Source organism: Cornus florida, unplaced genomic scaffold (assembly GCF_030987335.1).
Source record: "Cornus florida cultivar Cherokee Brave unplaced genomic scaffold, ASM3098733v1 CherokeeBrave_3.0.0_Hap2_Chr07, whole genome shotgun sequence".
Lineage (NCBI taxonomy): Eukaryota > Viridiplantae > Streptophyta > Magnoliopsida > Cornales > Cornaceae > Cornus > Cornus florida.
The window spans coordinates 47586574-47605007 of NW_026775577.1; the positions used below are offsets into that span (position 1 = coordinate 47586574).

The following is an 18434-nucleotide window of genomic DNA, read 5'->3' on the forward strand; positions in this document are numbered from 1 at the left end:
GTGGGGTGAAGCACATATATATGTTAGTATGATACATTTCATTCAAGTTTGCAGTCACGCACAGACGCAATATAACATAATCAGGTCCGTATTAGTAATTATGTTCATATGAGATCAAGCATGATGATAATGTCCATTTATTCTCTCTCCACATGAAACAAATTTATTAAATCCATTTGCCTTTTGAGTGGGGTGAAGCATATATATATATGTTAGTATGATACATTTCATTCAAGTTCGTAGTCACGCATAGACGCATTATAACAGAATCAGGTCTGTATTAGTATTACGTAACAAAATCGGTTATTAAAGTTATGAATTTTAATTTTTTTACTCTTCACATAAGGCAAAAAATGTGCTGATATGTTACTTTTCATAACACAATTCAATAATAAAACAAAAAATGTTTAGGTGAAGTTTAGTAGTTTTATTGAATTTATAAAGATTATTTAAGATTTTATAAATTTTAAGTCACTTTTTAAAACCACACTGTTATTGTATGCTTTACTAATTTAATGAATAATAATATATTTATCATTAAACTAATTATAGTATTTCATACTATATATATATATATGTGAGAATAAAATATATATATATATGTGTGTGTATAAGACAAGTAAAAATATCATCGTAAAAGAAAGCAGTAAGCACAAATAATGTAACGACCCGGTCATTTGCCTTCCTTTCCTTTTTTCCTAAAATTTTACGAATGAATTTTTTTCGTTTAATTTTCTTTTCTGAGCTCTGTTTCGTATCGCTTAGTATCATCTCGAGTGCTCGAAATTAGTTCCTGAGACTCTTTTCCGTGAATTGACAACTTCCTTCGAGAACCGAGTCATTTTCACATTTTTCGTTTTTCGACACTATGCGCTATTTCGTCCTTTTCCCTATTCTGTCTTATCTCCGTTTGTCAGTTTTTGGCACAACATCACTTCTCATGCTCGGAGTTAGTTTTTGACTTCACGTGCCTTCATCTTGAGTGGTTTCCATGAAATACGTATCTTTACTTTTGCAAGAAAGTACTCTGGTTACTCCCGGTGTCCATAGGGGCATGGATGCAAAGTTCTTTGAAATTATTTTCTTTTCTTGGGGTGTTTTTGTGAATATATTTTGAAGATATTTTATTTCAGGGGTTTTTAAGAAAATATTTTTGAAAGATATTTTCATTCTGGGCCATAAGTGCAGTTTTCACTTTTTGGAGGGGCCATTATGCAATTAATGAAAGTTATTACAAAATGTCTTGTTTTGAGCCTGGATCCTCATACAGGATTCATTTTCACATTTCGTTGAGTTGTGTACTCTTGGAATTTCCTCCTGGTCGATGTTTTCCAGTTTTAGGGTTTTTGGCTCCAATTTTCGCCAAACTTGTTTTGGGCATAACTTTCTGCTCGGAACTCAGCTTTTGAAGCTGTTTCTTCTGTTGTTCATATTTTATCATTTTGAATCTTTTTCGTTCACAAAGTTTTTCCATTTGAGCGCGTTTGCTCAAATTTTACTTTTTCGGACCTGGCGGGGCCCGTTTGGGGCACTTTTTGAGATTTCTATAAAAAGGGGGTGAGATATTTCATTTTTCATCTTCTCTCCTCTTCATGCACGACCTGGAGCTCCCATGGCAGCCCAAGGGGTGCTGCCATCTTCTCTCTCCTCTTTTGGTTCATTTTTCCTTGATTGAAAGTTTTCGGTCTTAACGTTTGTTGTTCCCCGCGCCGTGCTCTACCTTTCCCCCTTATTAGAATTCAGTTTTAACCATTTCTTGAGTTTGGTTTTGAGGTCAAGTTATGATTTTGATGGGGCTTTCATAGGGGTTATGTTCACGGCGTTGTCCCCGACAAAACCTAGTAGTTTCGTCGGATTCGGAGCCGTTCCATTTTGGTGGGCCTTTGGGATTTTCATCTCAAATTGAGGTAGGGGATGTTTTAGGTTTAAATTCTTGTTATATAGCATGCTTGTGATGCTTATACTACTTGCTTGCATGATTAAATATAAAATCTAGAGATTTTATTATTTATTTTTCTTGTACGGGATCTAATTTTCCCGGTTGCTCATGACTTGGTTTAAACATGTAGCATGATTTTATATTGCCCCTTGATATGATCATTGTCGTGTATTAAAATTGGAACATTTGAATAAGTATTAAAGATTTTATTTAATATTTATCTTAGGTGAAAGATTAATTCACATGGCCTTAACTAGCTTAAAATCAATATGTGTTAGCATATTAAATTAGGCCTTAGCATGCTCTCCAACATAGTTGAATTTGAAAGTGATTGGAGGTGTTTTGAAAATTAGTAATTATTAATTAATTTACCCCGAGTGCACTATTCACTCTATTTAAATTCCGACTTGATATTCTTGATTTACATGCCATATAGCTTCACATATATTTGATTTAGAATATTCGGTTAGGTTTTGAAACCTTTTATTTAATTAAGTTCTATGTTTAAGATTTAATCCTCATGGTGATATACAACTTGGGATTGTATTGTGGCATGCTAGAAAATTAAGCTTAGGTATAGTTGTTCATATATATTAAATTGGGATTAATTGCATGAGAATTGCAACTTTTAATTTATATTTAACTTTAGTGAAAGGTTAAGTCACATGGTCTTAAATTGAATGAAATAAACTTGTAATGTGATATTACATTAGTCCTTGGCATATTCTCTAAGATATGTTAAATTGAGAGCATTTGGTTAAGTTTAAAAATCTAGAGATTTTAATTAAAAGAATTAATTAAAATCTATTTTGTGGTCCCATTAGCTTAATTAAGGTTTTAACTTGATATTTGTATTAGCCATGACTTGTTTACTAGTATATATTAATTTGGGACTATTAGAAGTTGTTTTAGCACCTTGGTAATTAAATTAGCATGATTTAATTAAAGTTCTACTTTGTTGTTCCAATAACCTAATTGAGTTTTAGAATGGATATAGGTGATGACCATGCCATGTTCTTTAATATGTATTAATTTGAGGTTATTTGGAATTGAATTAGAATTTAGGGAATTTAATTATTTTTATTTAATTAAATTCTATCGAATTGAGCCATGGATTTAATTGTGTTTGAAAGTCGTTTCTATATCAAAATCCTGGACATGGACTTGTTGTATATTCATTTGGTTATATTTTGAGCATTGGATAACATAGTTGCTATGTTTATACTCATGAGAATATGCTTTCCTTATTGAATATACTGTTGCCTTGAGTAATGATTTGCACATTTTGTATTTAACATCATTCATGCATAGCGTGTAACGAATCGCACACTGAAGATTCGACATTCATCATATCATATTAGTTGTGGACTTAGAGCATGTACTGTATAGGTTCCCAAATTTGGTTGTGCTTAGTAGATAGTTGATTATCTTGCATATTCCTGTTGATATATGCGTTGTTGCACAACTTGTTGATTTTGGAAACTTGGGGATGTCGTTGTTTGACTATGGCTAGGACGTGGTTCTAGTACGGGGGATAGTCCCTCTATATGGTCTAGTGCGCACATAGGGAGGTTACCCATGGGCTAGTAACCCTAAAGTAACTATGTTGTCTGTCTAATCCGGCGTGACGTCCGAGTATCACTTTGTTTGATTTCGCATTTCATTTTCAAGTTGATAACTAGATGATGTTGTAACTTGTTGTTTCTTATTTGTCGTTCCATTTTAAGTTACAGGATGTTAACTTTGCGAAATTATGCTTTATGCGTTGTATTGGAAGTTCTAATGTTGGTTAAATTGCATCGATATTGAAAATCGTGTTTTAACGTTCTAATAAAGCTTATGATTGATCCTATTGATTCATTTATAACATAGACGTTAGGTGGTATGAACCACTACTGTTATTTTGTGCTTTAGATTCTAAGTTGATGGCTTTGAGAACTTAAACCTTGTTGCATTGTATAACATGCTCTTTTGTTGTTGAATTGCATGGATAATGTGATTCTTGTTAACTTGTATTCAAATATGCTTTTGTCATGTTGTATGGATTACTCTAGATCTGGTTCAATTGTATTGAAAATGCAATTCATGTTAATCTATGCTCAAGCATTCTTCTTGTCGTGTTCTTTGGATTATCCCAACCATGATTCATTTCATACGCGTATGTGTATCATGATTCTTGTTGCTTAGACTCTAAGGTAGCTTAGGATGCTCCCCGAGTCTCACTTGGACATAGACGTTAGGTGGCATGAGCCCCTTTAACATGTTTTACCATAAGGTGATAAATTTGTAAAATGCCAGGTCGATGCATGCTCATCTCCTACGAGTAGATTTATGTTACTCACCCCTACGATACTGGGGTATATTTCAGGTACAAAGACTTGGTTCGTGAAGCCTAACATTCCTTGGATGTCATGTAGCTTTCAAGTTTCCATTTCATGCAAATGTTAGCATGAAATGTCATTTTGTAGACTTATATGTCAAAATATGTATATTTGATTCCATGTATGTAATGCGTACTTAAGTACACTCCTTTCAATATATTTGACATGTATGAGATGAGGCCGGAGGCCAATGACATGTGTATTGTATTCTATACAACTTTTTAACTTCATGAAATATTATGAAAACCTTAAAAAATCGCAAGTCATTGTTTCACCATGGTTGCATCGGGTGTGGGAATTCCATTTTCATTCTTTCATAGGGTCTTATTAATCTTGTATGAAGTGTGGCCAAGGGCCAAACGGTCATTTGACTCCATTTTACATTTTTGGATTCCATGCTCTCCATTCTAAGTCCATTTTTGCCTTTTTGCCCGTTGGGGGGTTGGATTTTGTATCGGCTATATTTTTAAGCCATGGACCATTGTAACGCATTTAAATAGGTAAGTTACGGTTGCGTGCATGGTTGTTTCCGGGCAAAACTTTATCGTTTGTGTTTTGAGCTTCTTGTTAATTCATTTCGCATTTTTTTTGCATATTCTGATCTAGGGGCATTATGGACCTTTCACATCAGTTTTATTTTCTTCTTTTGACATGGTTGAATAGAAAACATGATTTTAGGGGGGGTTTCTTCTTCGTGTTTTTCCAGAAAATATCGTTTTGGTACCGGAAATCCCTCGTGAAGTTTCAGCTTCCAGTTTTCATTTAGCAGCTTTATGACCCTCTTGTTCAGTTCTGATCTAGGGGCATTTTCGGGATTTCACAGTGAGTTTTTTTTTATTCCGTTCGTGCAGTCAGGTAGAAAACTCGATTTTAGGGGGGGTTTCTTCTTCGTGTTTTTCCAGAAAAACTCGTCTTGATCTCCGTTTCAAGCCTCAATTCTGGGTAGATCAAAAAAAATATATAGCAGTAGCCAAGGGCTGCCACCAGCCATGTCCTTGGGCGCTGGCGTGCACGCCGGTGGGCTCACGCATAGGCGCCGTGTGCGCCATGACCCCTCGTCGGGCCGCCGCGACGTCAATTCTTCTTTTGGGCTTTTCTCCTTCGTCCGGACTCCGATTCAAGTGAATTTTTTTTTTAACTTGACTAATTTTTCGCTGTCTTTCCAACAGTGTGCTCGGTTGCACCCAGTTCTTCCTGAATAATTACCATTTTACCCTTTTTACTTTAAGTGCTCGTTTTTCTTCGTCATGCCGTTTCTCCTTCGTTCGGACTCCGAATCATGCGATTCTTGAGTCCATCTTGATTAGTTTTTCGTTTTCCTTCCAGCGGTGTGCTCAGTGGCACCCGAATCTACAGTTTTCAAAAATGACTATTTTGCCCCTGGGGGCTTATTTGTCATATTTTTGATCTTTTGCTTCCGCATTAGTTCTTGTTGAGTTCCACGACCTCATGGAAGGTCACTTTGACTTCTTAGAGTCTTGTTTTTTGTTTTCGCTTCTGCATTCGGATCCGTTATCGGATCATCCTTACGGTTCATCGCAGGACACGCTGGCCTAAAAAACCAGGGTCGTCACAAATAAATATGTGGAGTCAAACATATTTGGTATAATTAAAGGTAATTGAATGAAATCATATTCCTAAAGATGGCATATATATTTTTGTTGGAGTACTATTGACAACAGAAACCTTGGCTTGGTCGATAAAGTCTCTTGTTTGATATACCGGGCTGAAGTGGTCTCGGTCCACTCGGAAATTCCCAATCCGGGGACGAACCTTGATTCCATTTCATCTATATTTAACTTGTTAAAATCATCTTTAATAACTTCAACTTTTGTTATTATTTTTATTTTTTTATAAGAAGCACATGCAATCACACACACTTTTCGTCCACCGCATTCTCTCTTCTTCAAAGATGAAGAGTTTATAACATTAGGATGCATAACATTTAGTCTCAACCCATGTTGGTTTTGTTCACCCTTTCGTCTCTTTTATTTTATTATAACTAGTTGTCCTCAGTTGATCAATGATCTTTAAATATTTGAAGAATGTCTTCAAACCATCTGTTTATTATCTTAAATTTCCTCATTATTAAATGTCCCATCTAAATTTCCTCTTACACTTTTTTTTTTTTTTTTTTTAAACAAACAAACCATATTATTCCGATGGAGAAAATATACATTCAGGGAGAAGAGTATCTAACAGCCACTAGGGCCAAATACTCCACTCAAAATCACTACATTCGGCTACTAAAGCCTTTTTACTCAACAAGTGGGCAACTACATTTCCTTGACGAGGAACCCACACTAGAGAGGATCCCAAACAAACCTTGAGAAGAGACATTACATCATGAAAAACAATCATTAAAGGTTCAATAGAAGCCTGCAAATTCATAACAGATTGAGAATCCCCCTCAACAACAACATTCTGATATCCCCAGCTATGAAGAAATAGCAAAGACTCATGAAGAATCAAAGCTTCAGCTAGCAATGGACCACTAACATTTTCCAAAAAAATTGAAGCAATTTTGATGGGATGACCAAGATGATTTCTAAGAATCAGACCACCTCCACAAACCTTCTAGAAAGGATTAAAGGCAGCATCAAAGTTAAGCTTAAGAAAACCCACCTTCGGCACAGACCATATTTTTAACAAAGGAACAGGAGGAGGATAAGAAGGAGAAAGCAAGACCTGTTGTGTAGAAATTGCATGAAATTCCTGATAGTCAGTAAATGCTCTTTGTGCCGCATCGAATGGATCCTAATGTTTCTGATTGAAGACAAGTTCATTTTGACACTTCCAAATTGTCCAACAAATAAAAGCTGCCATGCTACAACAATCCAAAGGGGCCTCAGTCAAATTCCAGCCAGCACAAAGATCAACCCAACGCTTTGGCCAAAGGGAAGGAGAAAGATCACTAAAGTCCATCCGAAGAGGACTTAGCTTCCAAACCAGATAAGCGAATGGGTAGATACATAAAAGATGATCAACCGTCTCGACGGAACAATCACAAAAAAGGCAAGAAGAAACTGTTGAACTCCCGCGCAAAAAAAGAGTGTTGTTTACTGGGATTCGGTCATGAAGACATTGCCACAAAAATAATTGGATTTTCGTATAAGCACGAATCGGCCACACTTGCTTCCACATGTTATTTTTGTTGGCATCAAAGCTACACCCAACATCTGGAACTAGACTGGACTTGATGTTAAGGACTGATAAAGCAACATAATAAGGACTCTTAACGAAAAACTTTCCATTTGAAGAAGCGCCCCATACCTTACAATCAGGACCGACAAAAGAACTTAAAGGCATCTGAAGAATAAGTTTACGGTCCCGTTGATTGAAAAAGTGGCACACCTTAGCAGTATTCCACTTGTGGGTGGAATGGTTTATAAGCTCAGCCACTAAAGAAATTTTGGTGGCAGAAGGCTTGGATGTGACAAAAAAATTAGAAGTCGCAGAAAGCCAATTATCCATCCAACATTTAATTGACAAACCATCACCAATACGCCATTTCATACCTCTCAAAATAACCTCCCGAGCTGAAAGAATACTCTGCCAGACACAGGAAGATCCAGTCTTCTGAAAGGCATCCTCAAAATTACAATTGCTGAAATACTTCCTTTTGAAAGAGGGAAATAACAAGGAATCATCTCCAATTTCCATTCGCCATGCAAGTTTCGCAAGAAGAGCCATATTGTAAGCTTCAAGATTTTTGAAACCTAAACCCCCATTATCTTTAGAAAGGCACAGGGTGTCCCAGCTAATCCAATTAATTTTATGAGATTTCTCTTCTCCACTCCACCAAAAGTTGCGCAAACTACTGGTCAACTTTTCACAAATCTTCTTTGGGAGTTTAAAACAGTGCATTGAGAAAGTTGGGATAGCAGAAAGGACCACCTTCACCATCACTTCCCTCCCAGCTTTAGAGAGCAAGTTGCCTTTGAGCATCTTGGTTTTAGAGGAAACCCTCTCACATAGGAAATTAAACGCAGCAACTTTAGATCTACCCAAAAATGAAAGAAGACCAAGGTATCGATTGCACCAATCCACATTATAAATACCCACAGTCTGACTGCAATAAGATTTTTGGACTGAGGAAGAGTTGGGAGAAAAAAACAAGCAGGATTTGTCCAAGTTAATAAGTTGTCCAGTTAAGGCCGCATACCGATCAAGTATAGTCTTGACATTACGAACATCAGGATCCTTCGCCTTACAAAACAAGAGAACATCATCCGCAAAAAGTAGATGGGAGATGGGAGGGTAACCCTTGCCCATTTTAAGACCGTGAAGTTTTTTCCGGTGCTCATACTCCTGAAACAACATGGATAAACCCTCGATACAAAGAAGAAACAAATAAGGAGAAATGAAATCACCTTGACGAAGCCCTCTCGAAGGATAAAAGTTGTTGCCCCATTCCCCATTTATCAAGACTGAGTAAGACACTGTACTGATGCATTCCATCATCAAATCCACCCATCGTTGATCGAATCCCAAATGACTTATAAATTTACAAAAGAAACAACCAATTAACCCGATCATAAATTTATGAGTTGGCTAGTATTAGGTGACTGAACTTGACTTGCCTCAATTTTTCCACTTAATCTATTGTCCTAAGCACATTAAGATTCTTCAAAAAAGTAAAGATAAAAAGTATAAAAAAAAATGTGTACCCACTCAAAAGACAAATTAATAAAGTTGCTTCTTTTGTAGAAAAGTAAATTGGCAAAGACTTGGACTTTACTTTCCCTATTCTCCATTGGCGACTTTACTTTCCCTATTCTCTTTTGGCTGGCGTGTATCACGCGTCACCAGTTCAACTATTCACCTTAAGACACTAATTTTTTTCAACGGATGCCTTTTTTACTTTTTGAATGTGTTCCTATTCTCACACTTGGTACATGCTCTAACTTTCATTTTCACGCTAAGGGCAAATAATGGTGTTGTCATAAGCTTAATAAACCGAATAAATTAAAGATGCAATGCCTCGAATGGATGTTATGTACCATGAATACGTGCACACACACGCCCATCCCAACCCACACAACTCAACTCACGCCAAAACCATCAAGACAACTCGGCCGAGGTGACTCCGAGCGACGACGAAGGAAAATTGGCTAATAATTCATGGCAATAACGAACTTTGCACTTTTTTTATCATTCTAATCGTTATATATATTATACCAATTATTTGATGGCCGGCAGCACCCAACCTACCACACTTTCATTATTCTACTCATAATATACGCGCGCGCACAATCTTCCATGGCAATAGCAGTGATCAATAAAGTTTCAATGTTGGCGGAAAATCAGCCATAGTCTTTATACGAGTCTTTTTATCTTCTACTTTCTGGCCCACCCATTCTCGATGGAACTTTAACAATAGTTGGGCTGCTCTTTCTCTCCTTTCCCTTAGCTGTGAGAGATAAAATCTCTTTGATTCTGTTCACGGCACCAAAAAAAAATCATGTACCATTCTTATCTTAGAATCATCAGCACCGTGTATGTCGTCCACCATCTTTTATTTACCGGAGCCGGTGACTGGCCTGTCTCTGTCCAATATTACCCAACAGATGACATCGCCATTAACTGCGGTTCCACTGGTAATTTGTCTGCTTTTGATGGCCGGGAATGGATCGGAGATATGGGTTCGAAATTTATTTCACAAGAGGAAGCAAAAGGGAAATCAGTAAGCTCATCAACTACTGTCCACCAATCACTTTTTGCGGATCCTGTTCCCTACATGACCGCTCGTATCTCTCGAGCTCAATTCAAATACACATTTCAACTCAGTCCTGGTCAAAAATTCATTCGCCTGCACTTCTTTCCAGCTTTATACTCTGGTTTTGAAAGATCCAAGGCCCTTTTCACTGTTAAAGCAGGTCCGTACACCCTCCTTAGCAACTTTAGTGCTTCCCTTACTGCTGATGTTTTGGGTGTAAGACATTTTGCAAAAGAATTTTGTGTCAACATTGAAAAAAATGAAGTATTCAGCATAGTATTCTCTCCATCTAAAAGTAGTGCAAGTGATGATGTTTATGCTTTTGTCAACGGAATTGAGATCGTTTCCATGCCCGCTGGTCTTTATTACACGCTGGATGGTGATTTTGGCCCTCATGTGGTTGGCAACAAGTTTTTTCCATACAGTATTGATAACGGCACTGCACTAGAGACAGTTTACCGCTTAAATGTTGGAGGGAGATCCATTCTGCCGGTAGAAGATTTGGGCATGTTTCGTATGTGGTTTGATGACAAGAATTACTTGTTACAATCAAGTCTTTTACGAGTTAGTACCCGCAATATGATCACATACACAAACATACCCACATATGCCGCGCCGAATAAAGTTTATCAAACAACTTGGTCAATAATTTCGAATCAACCAACGAACCAAGTTTACAACTTATCATGGAAATTACCAATTGATTTGGGATTCAGATATCTGGTTAGGCTCCATTTTTGTGAGCTTGAACCCATGATTACTAGCAGCGAAAAACAGTTTGATCTTATGATAAACAACAAGATCGTTGAGACTGATGCAAATGTGATCAAATGGAGTGGTGGAAATGGGGTTGCAGTGTACAAGGACTATGTGGCCACGATGGAAGGAGACCGGATGGAGGGTAGGCGTGATCTAATCATAGCTTTGCTGCTCAAGTATGAGTCAAACACCAGAAACATTGATGCAATCCTAAAAGGTGTAGAAGTATTTAAGTTGAGCAATCTTGACAATAATCTTGCAGGCGTAAATCCTGTTTTCACATCACATGTTCCGAAATCAGGGACTCCAACACTCCGAAAAATAGTTTTAGCTTTTGGCAGTATAAATTCAACTGCAACAGCTATAATTCTTGCACTCACTCTATTGAATTTCATTGTTTACCATTTAAATCGTCTGGAATCAAACTCTAGCAAAATAAACATCTTATCATCATTGGATGAGGAGGAGTTGCACAGACGCTTCTCAGTTGTTGAGATCCTGTTGGCCACCAACAACTTTGATGTTGAACGAGTCATTGGTAGAGGTGGATTTGGTAATGTGTACAAAGGGTTCATTGACCGGACCAGGTGTGTTGCTATAAAGCGGTTGAATTCGCAATCCAAGCAAGGGGCTCAAGAGTTTTGGGCTGAGATCGACACCCTTTCCAAGCTTCGACACGATCATCTCGTCCCTTTGATTGGCTATTGTGATGATTGTCAGGAGATGATCCTGGTCTATGAGTACATGGCCAATGGGACCCTTGCTGACCATCTTCACAAAGGGAGTAGAAATGGCCGTGATAACTCTACTCTTTCTTGGGAACAACGACTCAATATTTGTATTGGTGCTGCACGTGGGTTGGACTTCCTCCATACGGGTAGAGGTGCCCACAAAGGAATCATACATCGTGATGTGAAGAGCTCAAACATTCTGTTGGATGAAAATTGGGTTGCTAAGATTTCTGATTTTGGGTTGTCGAAAATGGATACTGGAACCGTATCGCGCACGCACATTAGCACCAATGTTAAAGGCACATTCGGGTATTTGGATCCAGAATATTTCATGGCTCAAAGACTATCTAAGAAATCAGACGTATATGCATTTGGTGTGGTATTGTTCGAAGCGTTGTGCGGGAGGAAGGCTGTGGATTTAACACTCGAGGAGGAGCAGCATAGTCTATCAGTATGGGTCCGGCAATGCATTCGAAAAGGAACAATTGATCTGCTCGTTGATCCCAGTGTGATGGAGCAAATCTCACCTCATTGTTTAAGAAGGTTTGTGGAAATTGCCAACAAATGCTTGCATGATCAACCAAATGAAAGGCCTACAATGGCAGAAATAGTGGTGAGACTCCATTCAATTATATTGGAATTGCAAGGGAGGGCCGACTCTTGCACAGAGCAAGAGGTTATTGATGTTGGTAGAGCTTCCGACGAGCGTGTTGAATCGAGTATTACATTGGAATTGCAAGGCAGGGCCGACTCTTACACAGAGCAGGAGGTAATTGATGCTGGTAGAGCTTCCAACGAGCATGTTGAATTGAGTATTACATCGGAGGATTCTCCTCATGTGGTTGTAAAAAATGGAAGCAGGGTGTTGGAGAGTATTTCACCTGGAACAAAGAAAAATATGAAAGTTGGGAAAAAGAAAGATTTTGCTTTTAATCACCGATGGTGGTTGGGCTCACTTTGGCCGTTCCATAGATCTTCGAAGACCAAAGCTTATCCACCGCTAGAAGTATATTGTGGTGTCTTTTCACTGAAAGAGATTGGAGTATTTAAGGTACCGTTTGCTGAAATAGGCTATGCAACAAATAATTTCAGCACCAAGGTGATGATTGGAGAGAATAGGTATGGGAAAATCTATAAAGGAACTCTTAGGAATGGTATGAAAGTTGCTGTCATACGAAGTCTTCGAGGCCACCCTCAGGGATTTTCAGAATTCCAAACGGAGATCATGGTATCGTCCAAAGTCCGCCATTGCCATCTTGTTTCCTTGATCGGGTACTGTGATGAAGGGTCTGAGATGATACTAGTTTATGAATTCATGGAGAAAGGGAGTTTGAGAGATCACCTATACAACAATATTAATGATGACTTAGGATCTGAATTGCCCTGGATTAGGAGGCTTGAAATTTGCATTGGTGCAGCCAAGGGTCTTGATTACCTTCATACTGGTGCAGAGGGGGCAATTATTCACGGTGACGTTAAGTCCACAAACATCTTGCTTGATGAAGATTATGTAGCTAAAGTTGCTGATTTCAGTCTTTCCCGTTATGCTCCTCTTGATCAAACACATGTCAGCACCATTGTAAAAGGCGCCTTTGGTTATCTTGATCCCGAATATTATATAAGTCAACAGTTGACACCGAAATCGGATGTGTATTCCTTTGGGGTGGTTCTTCTTGAAGTGCTTTGTGCAAGGCCAGCCATTAATAACTCGTTAACACGGGATCAGGTAAACTTGGCCCAATGGGGGATGTCTTGGCAAATGAAGGGGCAGCTTGAAAAAATCATTGATCCAAAGCTTGTCGGTAAAATCAATCCCAACTCATTGAAAAAATTTGGTGAAACAGCAGAGAAGTGCTTGAAAGACTATGGTGCTTACAGGCCCACTATGGATGTAGTATTGTGGGATTTAGAATATGCACTGCAGCTTCAACAAACTGCAACATTCGGAGAGCCCCACGAGGACAGCACAATAGATGATGCTTCAGGGGTGTTGCCATTTCCTCTTTTCCAGCGGTTTCCTTCTCAAAGCAGCATCACAAGTGAAGAATCCACAAATGGCAGTGAAGTGTTCTCACAATTGAATATTGATGATGATGCCAAATAATCTGATGGTTTGAGGTACAGTTTTTGGTTTTACTCAGCTTTGTTTGTTTCTCTTGGACCTGCAAACATTAATTATATGCTGTTTAGAGAAGTGGTAACAAAATTTAGTTGAAGTTACACTCGGTGCTTACACAAGTGCCAAAATAAAACTTTCAAACGTTGCAAATTGGAGTATTTTTCAACATGTCTAGTCTTTTTAATTTTGAATTAATTTCATTGACACTCTTGGGTCAAATTTTGGAGATTACTTTTGAAAATAATCATCACTCCCACCTCATGTCAGTTTTTCGTTAAAATGGTGTGAAATGTTATTTTTACCCATATTTTGTAATACCTTTTAATAATAAAAATATCAAAAATTTAAAAAGACAAAAATGCTCCCAAAATTCTTAGTTATCTTTTAGTTTTTGGAATGTCCCAAAATACAAGTTTCTTTCTAAAAATGGATTTTCACATTTTAGATGTCCTCATTGGGTATTGATTTGCTTATGATGTAAGAAATTTTTTTATTTTTTATTTACTTTATCTTATGAATGCAAGTTACATATATATACATACACGTAGTATATATTATAGCAATCATTGTTATCATGAAAAGTATCTTTTTTTTTTTTTTTTTTTTTTTGGCTTTGACAAAAAACTTTAACACATCATTCACATACCTGTTACATGAATTAGTGGACTTGGCTTGGTCAGTGAAAATTGATTGAAACGGGGTAGTTAAGTCATTTTATATGTAAGATAACTTTTTAGCCAATAATACAAAATAAATGATACTAAAGTCATTTAACATGTCAAAAGTTGCATGACACCATCAAATAGTGATGTTCAGGTATAAGTAAAAAACAGAGGAACCGTTTGTAGCATATATGCTAGTAATTTTTTTCACAAGGCTTCTCCATTTGACCAAGAAAGTGTCATTGTAATTAATCATTTGACTTAAATATCATGTTTAGATGTCTATTTTGACATTATTTCTTCCCACTTAAGAAAAGGATTAAGTTACAAAAGGTAAAAAACAATGGTCAGAAGTTATACACATTTACATGAATCAAATTCAATATTTTAAACACATTTGAGTCGAGTGATGATAAACATGCATGTTGAATTTCATTACTTTTCGCAAGTGAGTCAATACTTCTTCAATCTAAATTTGATTCATTACCTGCATTTTGATCCTTGCATTTTTGTTGGTGTTGAAATGCAGAGAAGTTTGTCTTGAAGAGATAGATATATATATAGAAGAGATGCAGGAAGTCTGTCCATGCTGCACAACTCTCTTGTGGCAGTTAGAGTGAAGCCAGGCGAGAGCATCGTCGGCTGATCAGTATCTGCTGCATTCACCATTCTAAATTCAATAATGGCCATCGTCGGCTGCTGTTAGGTGTTGCGATTGCTTTCGCTACAATTAATTTGGTATCATATAAGTTTGTGTATCTGAAACTTGTTTACACATAGCATATGTATTAATGGTTTCCTGCATTTTGAATTATATTTGATGTGAGACAATTTAAACATACTTTCATCGTTTCCTAAGACTAATGGTAAGCTAAAATTCTAAAAATTCTATAATCCAAGATTCTTTGGCATTTTAGGAAGATTATAAGATTTGAGAACTGTGACTCACACCGTGACTCATTTTCATTTGTGAATCACGGTTCTCCAAACAGGACATCTTTTCTTGACAGAGGTAGTATAAATTAGAAACCTAGAGGGGACTGAATAAGTTTTACTTACTCTTTTATACAATTTTTGCTTATTTTAAAAGTACTTGAAAACAAATTTTAATTTGTGCAAAAATAACTCCCAAAAATCTAATCCAAAAGGAATCCAAATTAGAATATAATGATAATTTTTATTTTAATTCCAAGGCACTTGGACTGGTCCAGGAAAAATGGACCAGTTCATTTTTGGCAGAAAAATATTATGTGAATTATGTATTGCTTCTCCTGCTAGATTGACCGGTCCAAAAAAGTGGGCCAGTACATTTGTGGCAAAAAGTTTCCACGACCAATTTGCCAGGGAACTTAGACTGGTCCAGAAAAGTTGGACCGGTCCATTTTTGGCAGAGTGTGAAATCTGTGTAATTTCAGACCAACAACTTGGAAACCTTCAATTTCACTCACATTTTTCTTAAGGCAAGTTCTATAAAAAATGTAACTCAAAGTATCCTCACCAAGATACCTTCTCTAATACTCCGTATGATCTTCTTATACGAATAAAAGTTTAACGCATACTTGTTGTACTTATTATTCCTCTTCCGGCATCCACAAAGTAAAATAAAAATTACAATTCGATCGAACAAGTTTTGGTACCAAAATTTATCAATTTACAAATTTATATTTCACATCGATAAACTTTGACCGTAAAATTATACTATTATAATAATGAAATTTAATGGTAAAATTTTAAAATAAATGTAATAAAATTGCTGCACAAAGTATCATGGAAAAAAATGGACTACTGTATCTTCTATAGACGTCAAAAAGTGGTGGGAGCTTCACTGACGAAGCACACGTGTAAAAATGTTTAGCTTTCAACACTTTCTTCTACTAATTATTTATTTATTTTTTTTGCCCCTCATTTCCATAGCCCACGGCAACTTTCTTTCTTTTACTTTTCCAAGTCTTACCAAAAAGAAGAGGCACAAAGTTGAAGAATTACAAAATTATTATTATTATTATTATTATTATTATTTTCAGTAGATTTCTCAACATAAGCCGGTATGCAAAATAAGATTTTTAAGTTTTGGGAAAACAAAGAGGGTAAGATGTTATATCAATAGATTGTTTGAGTAAAACATTTAATAGCATCGATAATACTATAGTCAAGCAACAATTTAAAAAGTTGAAAAGTAGTTAATTTGAGGATAATTAGAAATGTAAAGATTGAAAATATTATTAACCAATATTTAAATTTAATTATTTATTGTTTTGATTCAACAAAAAAATGTTATGTGTATTTGCTTGTCTCCACTGAAGTGATTTTCTGGTTGATAAGTCATGTAGACGATGTGTTTTAGGTTCTAAATGTGTACAAAGGGCTCATTGATAGGACTAGATATGTTGCTATAAAGCGGTTGAATTCGCATTCCAAACAAGGGGCTCATGAGTTTTGGGCTGAGATCGACGCCCTGTCCAAGCTTCAGCACTATCATCTCGTCCCTTTGATTGGCTATTGTGATGATTGTCAAGAGATGATCCTGGTCTATGAGTACATGACCAATGGGACCCTTGCTGACCATCTTCACAAAGCCAGTAGAAATGGCAGTGATAACTCTCCTCTTTCTTGGGAACGACGACTCAGTATTTGTCTTGGTGTTGCACGTGGGTTGGACTTCCTACATACGAGTTGTGGTGACCATAATGGAATCATACATCGTGATGTGAAGAGCTCAAATATTCTGTTGGATGAAAATTGGGTTCCTAAGATTTCTGATTTGGGTTGTCGAAAATGGATACTGGATCGTGCACACTAGGGCTGTAAGTTGGGCTGGCCCAACTCAGTCCAACCCGAACCTAACCTCAACCCGAATCGGGTTGGGTTGGGCCAACCCGAATTGTACTTAATATGGGTTGGGTCATAATCTGGATCGAATATTTTCGGGCGGGTTGAGTCGGGTTGACAGGTTAATTTTTTTTTTTTTTTTTCGAAAATTTATATATATATGTGTATATGATATATATTTAATTATATTATTATTAAATATATATATATTTTTAGGGCAAATCATTTCAGCCTCCCCCAATCGCCTCCATCTCTATTCTCATTCTCTAACTCTAAAATTGCTCTCTCTCTCTCTCTACGCAACTACAAAATCAACAAGAATCAGAAGTTCAAAACCCATATATTTCAATTTATCTATCTGTCTGCTAGAATCAAAACAACATTGTGAAGATCGAGGAGTACAATTTCAGATTCAACTGCTCGTCGTCTTCGTCGCCGTCGTCGGCGATGAATTGCTTCCAATTCTCGGAGACGAAAGCGATTCTTGGAGATGCCCAGAAAGCATATCAGCCACAGTTTGTGAAGATCGAGGAGCACAATTTCTGCATGAATCCCTCTCAGATCAAGTACAATTTAATCACCATGAATCCCTCTCAGATCAAGAACAGAAGAAGAAGAGACTCCCATGGCCATGGCGAGCGACGAAGATACGATGGAGAATTGTTTGGTTCTCCTCTACATCGAAGCTGTGTCGTACTACGGAAAGAGAAAGAGAAAGAGAAAGAAAAATAGGAGAGAGAAATAAATAAATAAATAAATAAATAAAATGGGTTTCGGGTTGAGCCCGAGCCCAACCCGAATGTGTTCGAATTTTGACAAAACCCAACCCGAACATGAACCCGATTTGTGAATATAAGCCTCAATTTCAAAATTTCTAGGCTGGGCTTGGGTTGGGCTGGGTTTGCCCGCCCAAGTTGTAGTCCCAGTGCACACACATTAGCACTAACATTAAAGGCACATTCAGGTATATGGATCCAGAATATTTCATGACTTAAAGAATATCTAAGAGAACAGACGTATATGCGTTTGGTGTGGTGTTGTTCGAAGCGTTGTGTGGGAGAAAGGCTGTGGATTTAACACTCGAGGAGGAGCAACATAGTCTAGCAATATGGGTCCGATAATGCATTCGAAAAGGAACAATTGATCAGCTAGTTGATCCCAGTGTGAAGGAGCAAATCTCACCTCATTGTTTAAGAGGGTTTACGGAAATTGCCAACAAATGCTTGCATGATCAACCAAAAGAAAGGCCTATGATGGCTGAAATAGCGGCGAGACTCCATTTAATTATATTGGAA

General features: G+C 37.1%; 1 protein-coding gene and 1 pseudogene across 1 annotated transcript; both read left to right on the forward strand.

Annotated features, from left to right (window-relative positions):
* The first annotated feature begins 9485 nt into the window (after positions 1-9485).
* LOC132267155 (receptor-like protein kinase FERONIA) lies at positions 9486-15168 on the forward strand. Its single transcript, XM_059768232.1, has 2 exons — positions 9486-13647; positions 14840-15168. Exon 1 carries the CDS (start codon positions 9785-9787, stop codon positions 13631-13633), a length of 3849 nt encoding a protein of 1282 aa, XP_059624215.1. The 5' UTR covers positions 9486-9784; the 3' UTR covers positions 13634-13647; positions 14840-15168.
* A 358-nt stretch (positions 15169-15526) lies between these two features.
* LOC132316688 (receptor-like protein kinase FERONIA) lies at positions 15527-18260 on the forward strand (annotated as a pseudogene).
* The last annotated feature ends 174 nt before the right edge of the window (positions 18261-18434 follow it).

Bases quoted from the DNA above. Each gene is read 5' to 3' on its own strand.
- LOC132267155 (XM_059768232.1), top strand. From the start codon at position 9,785: ATGTACCATTCTTATCTTAGAATCATCAGCACCGTGTATGTCGTCCAC.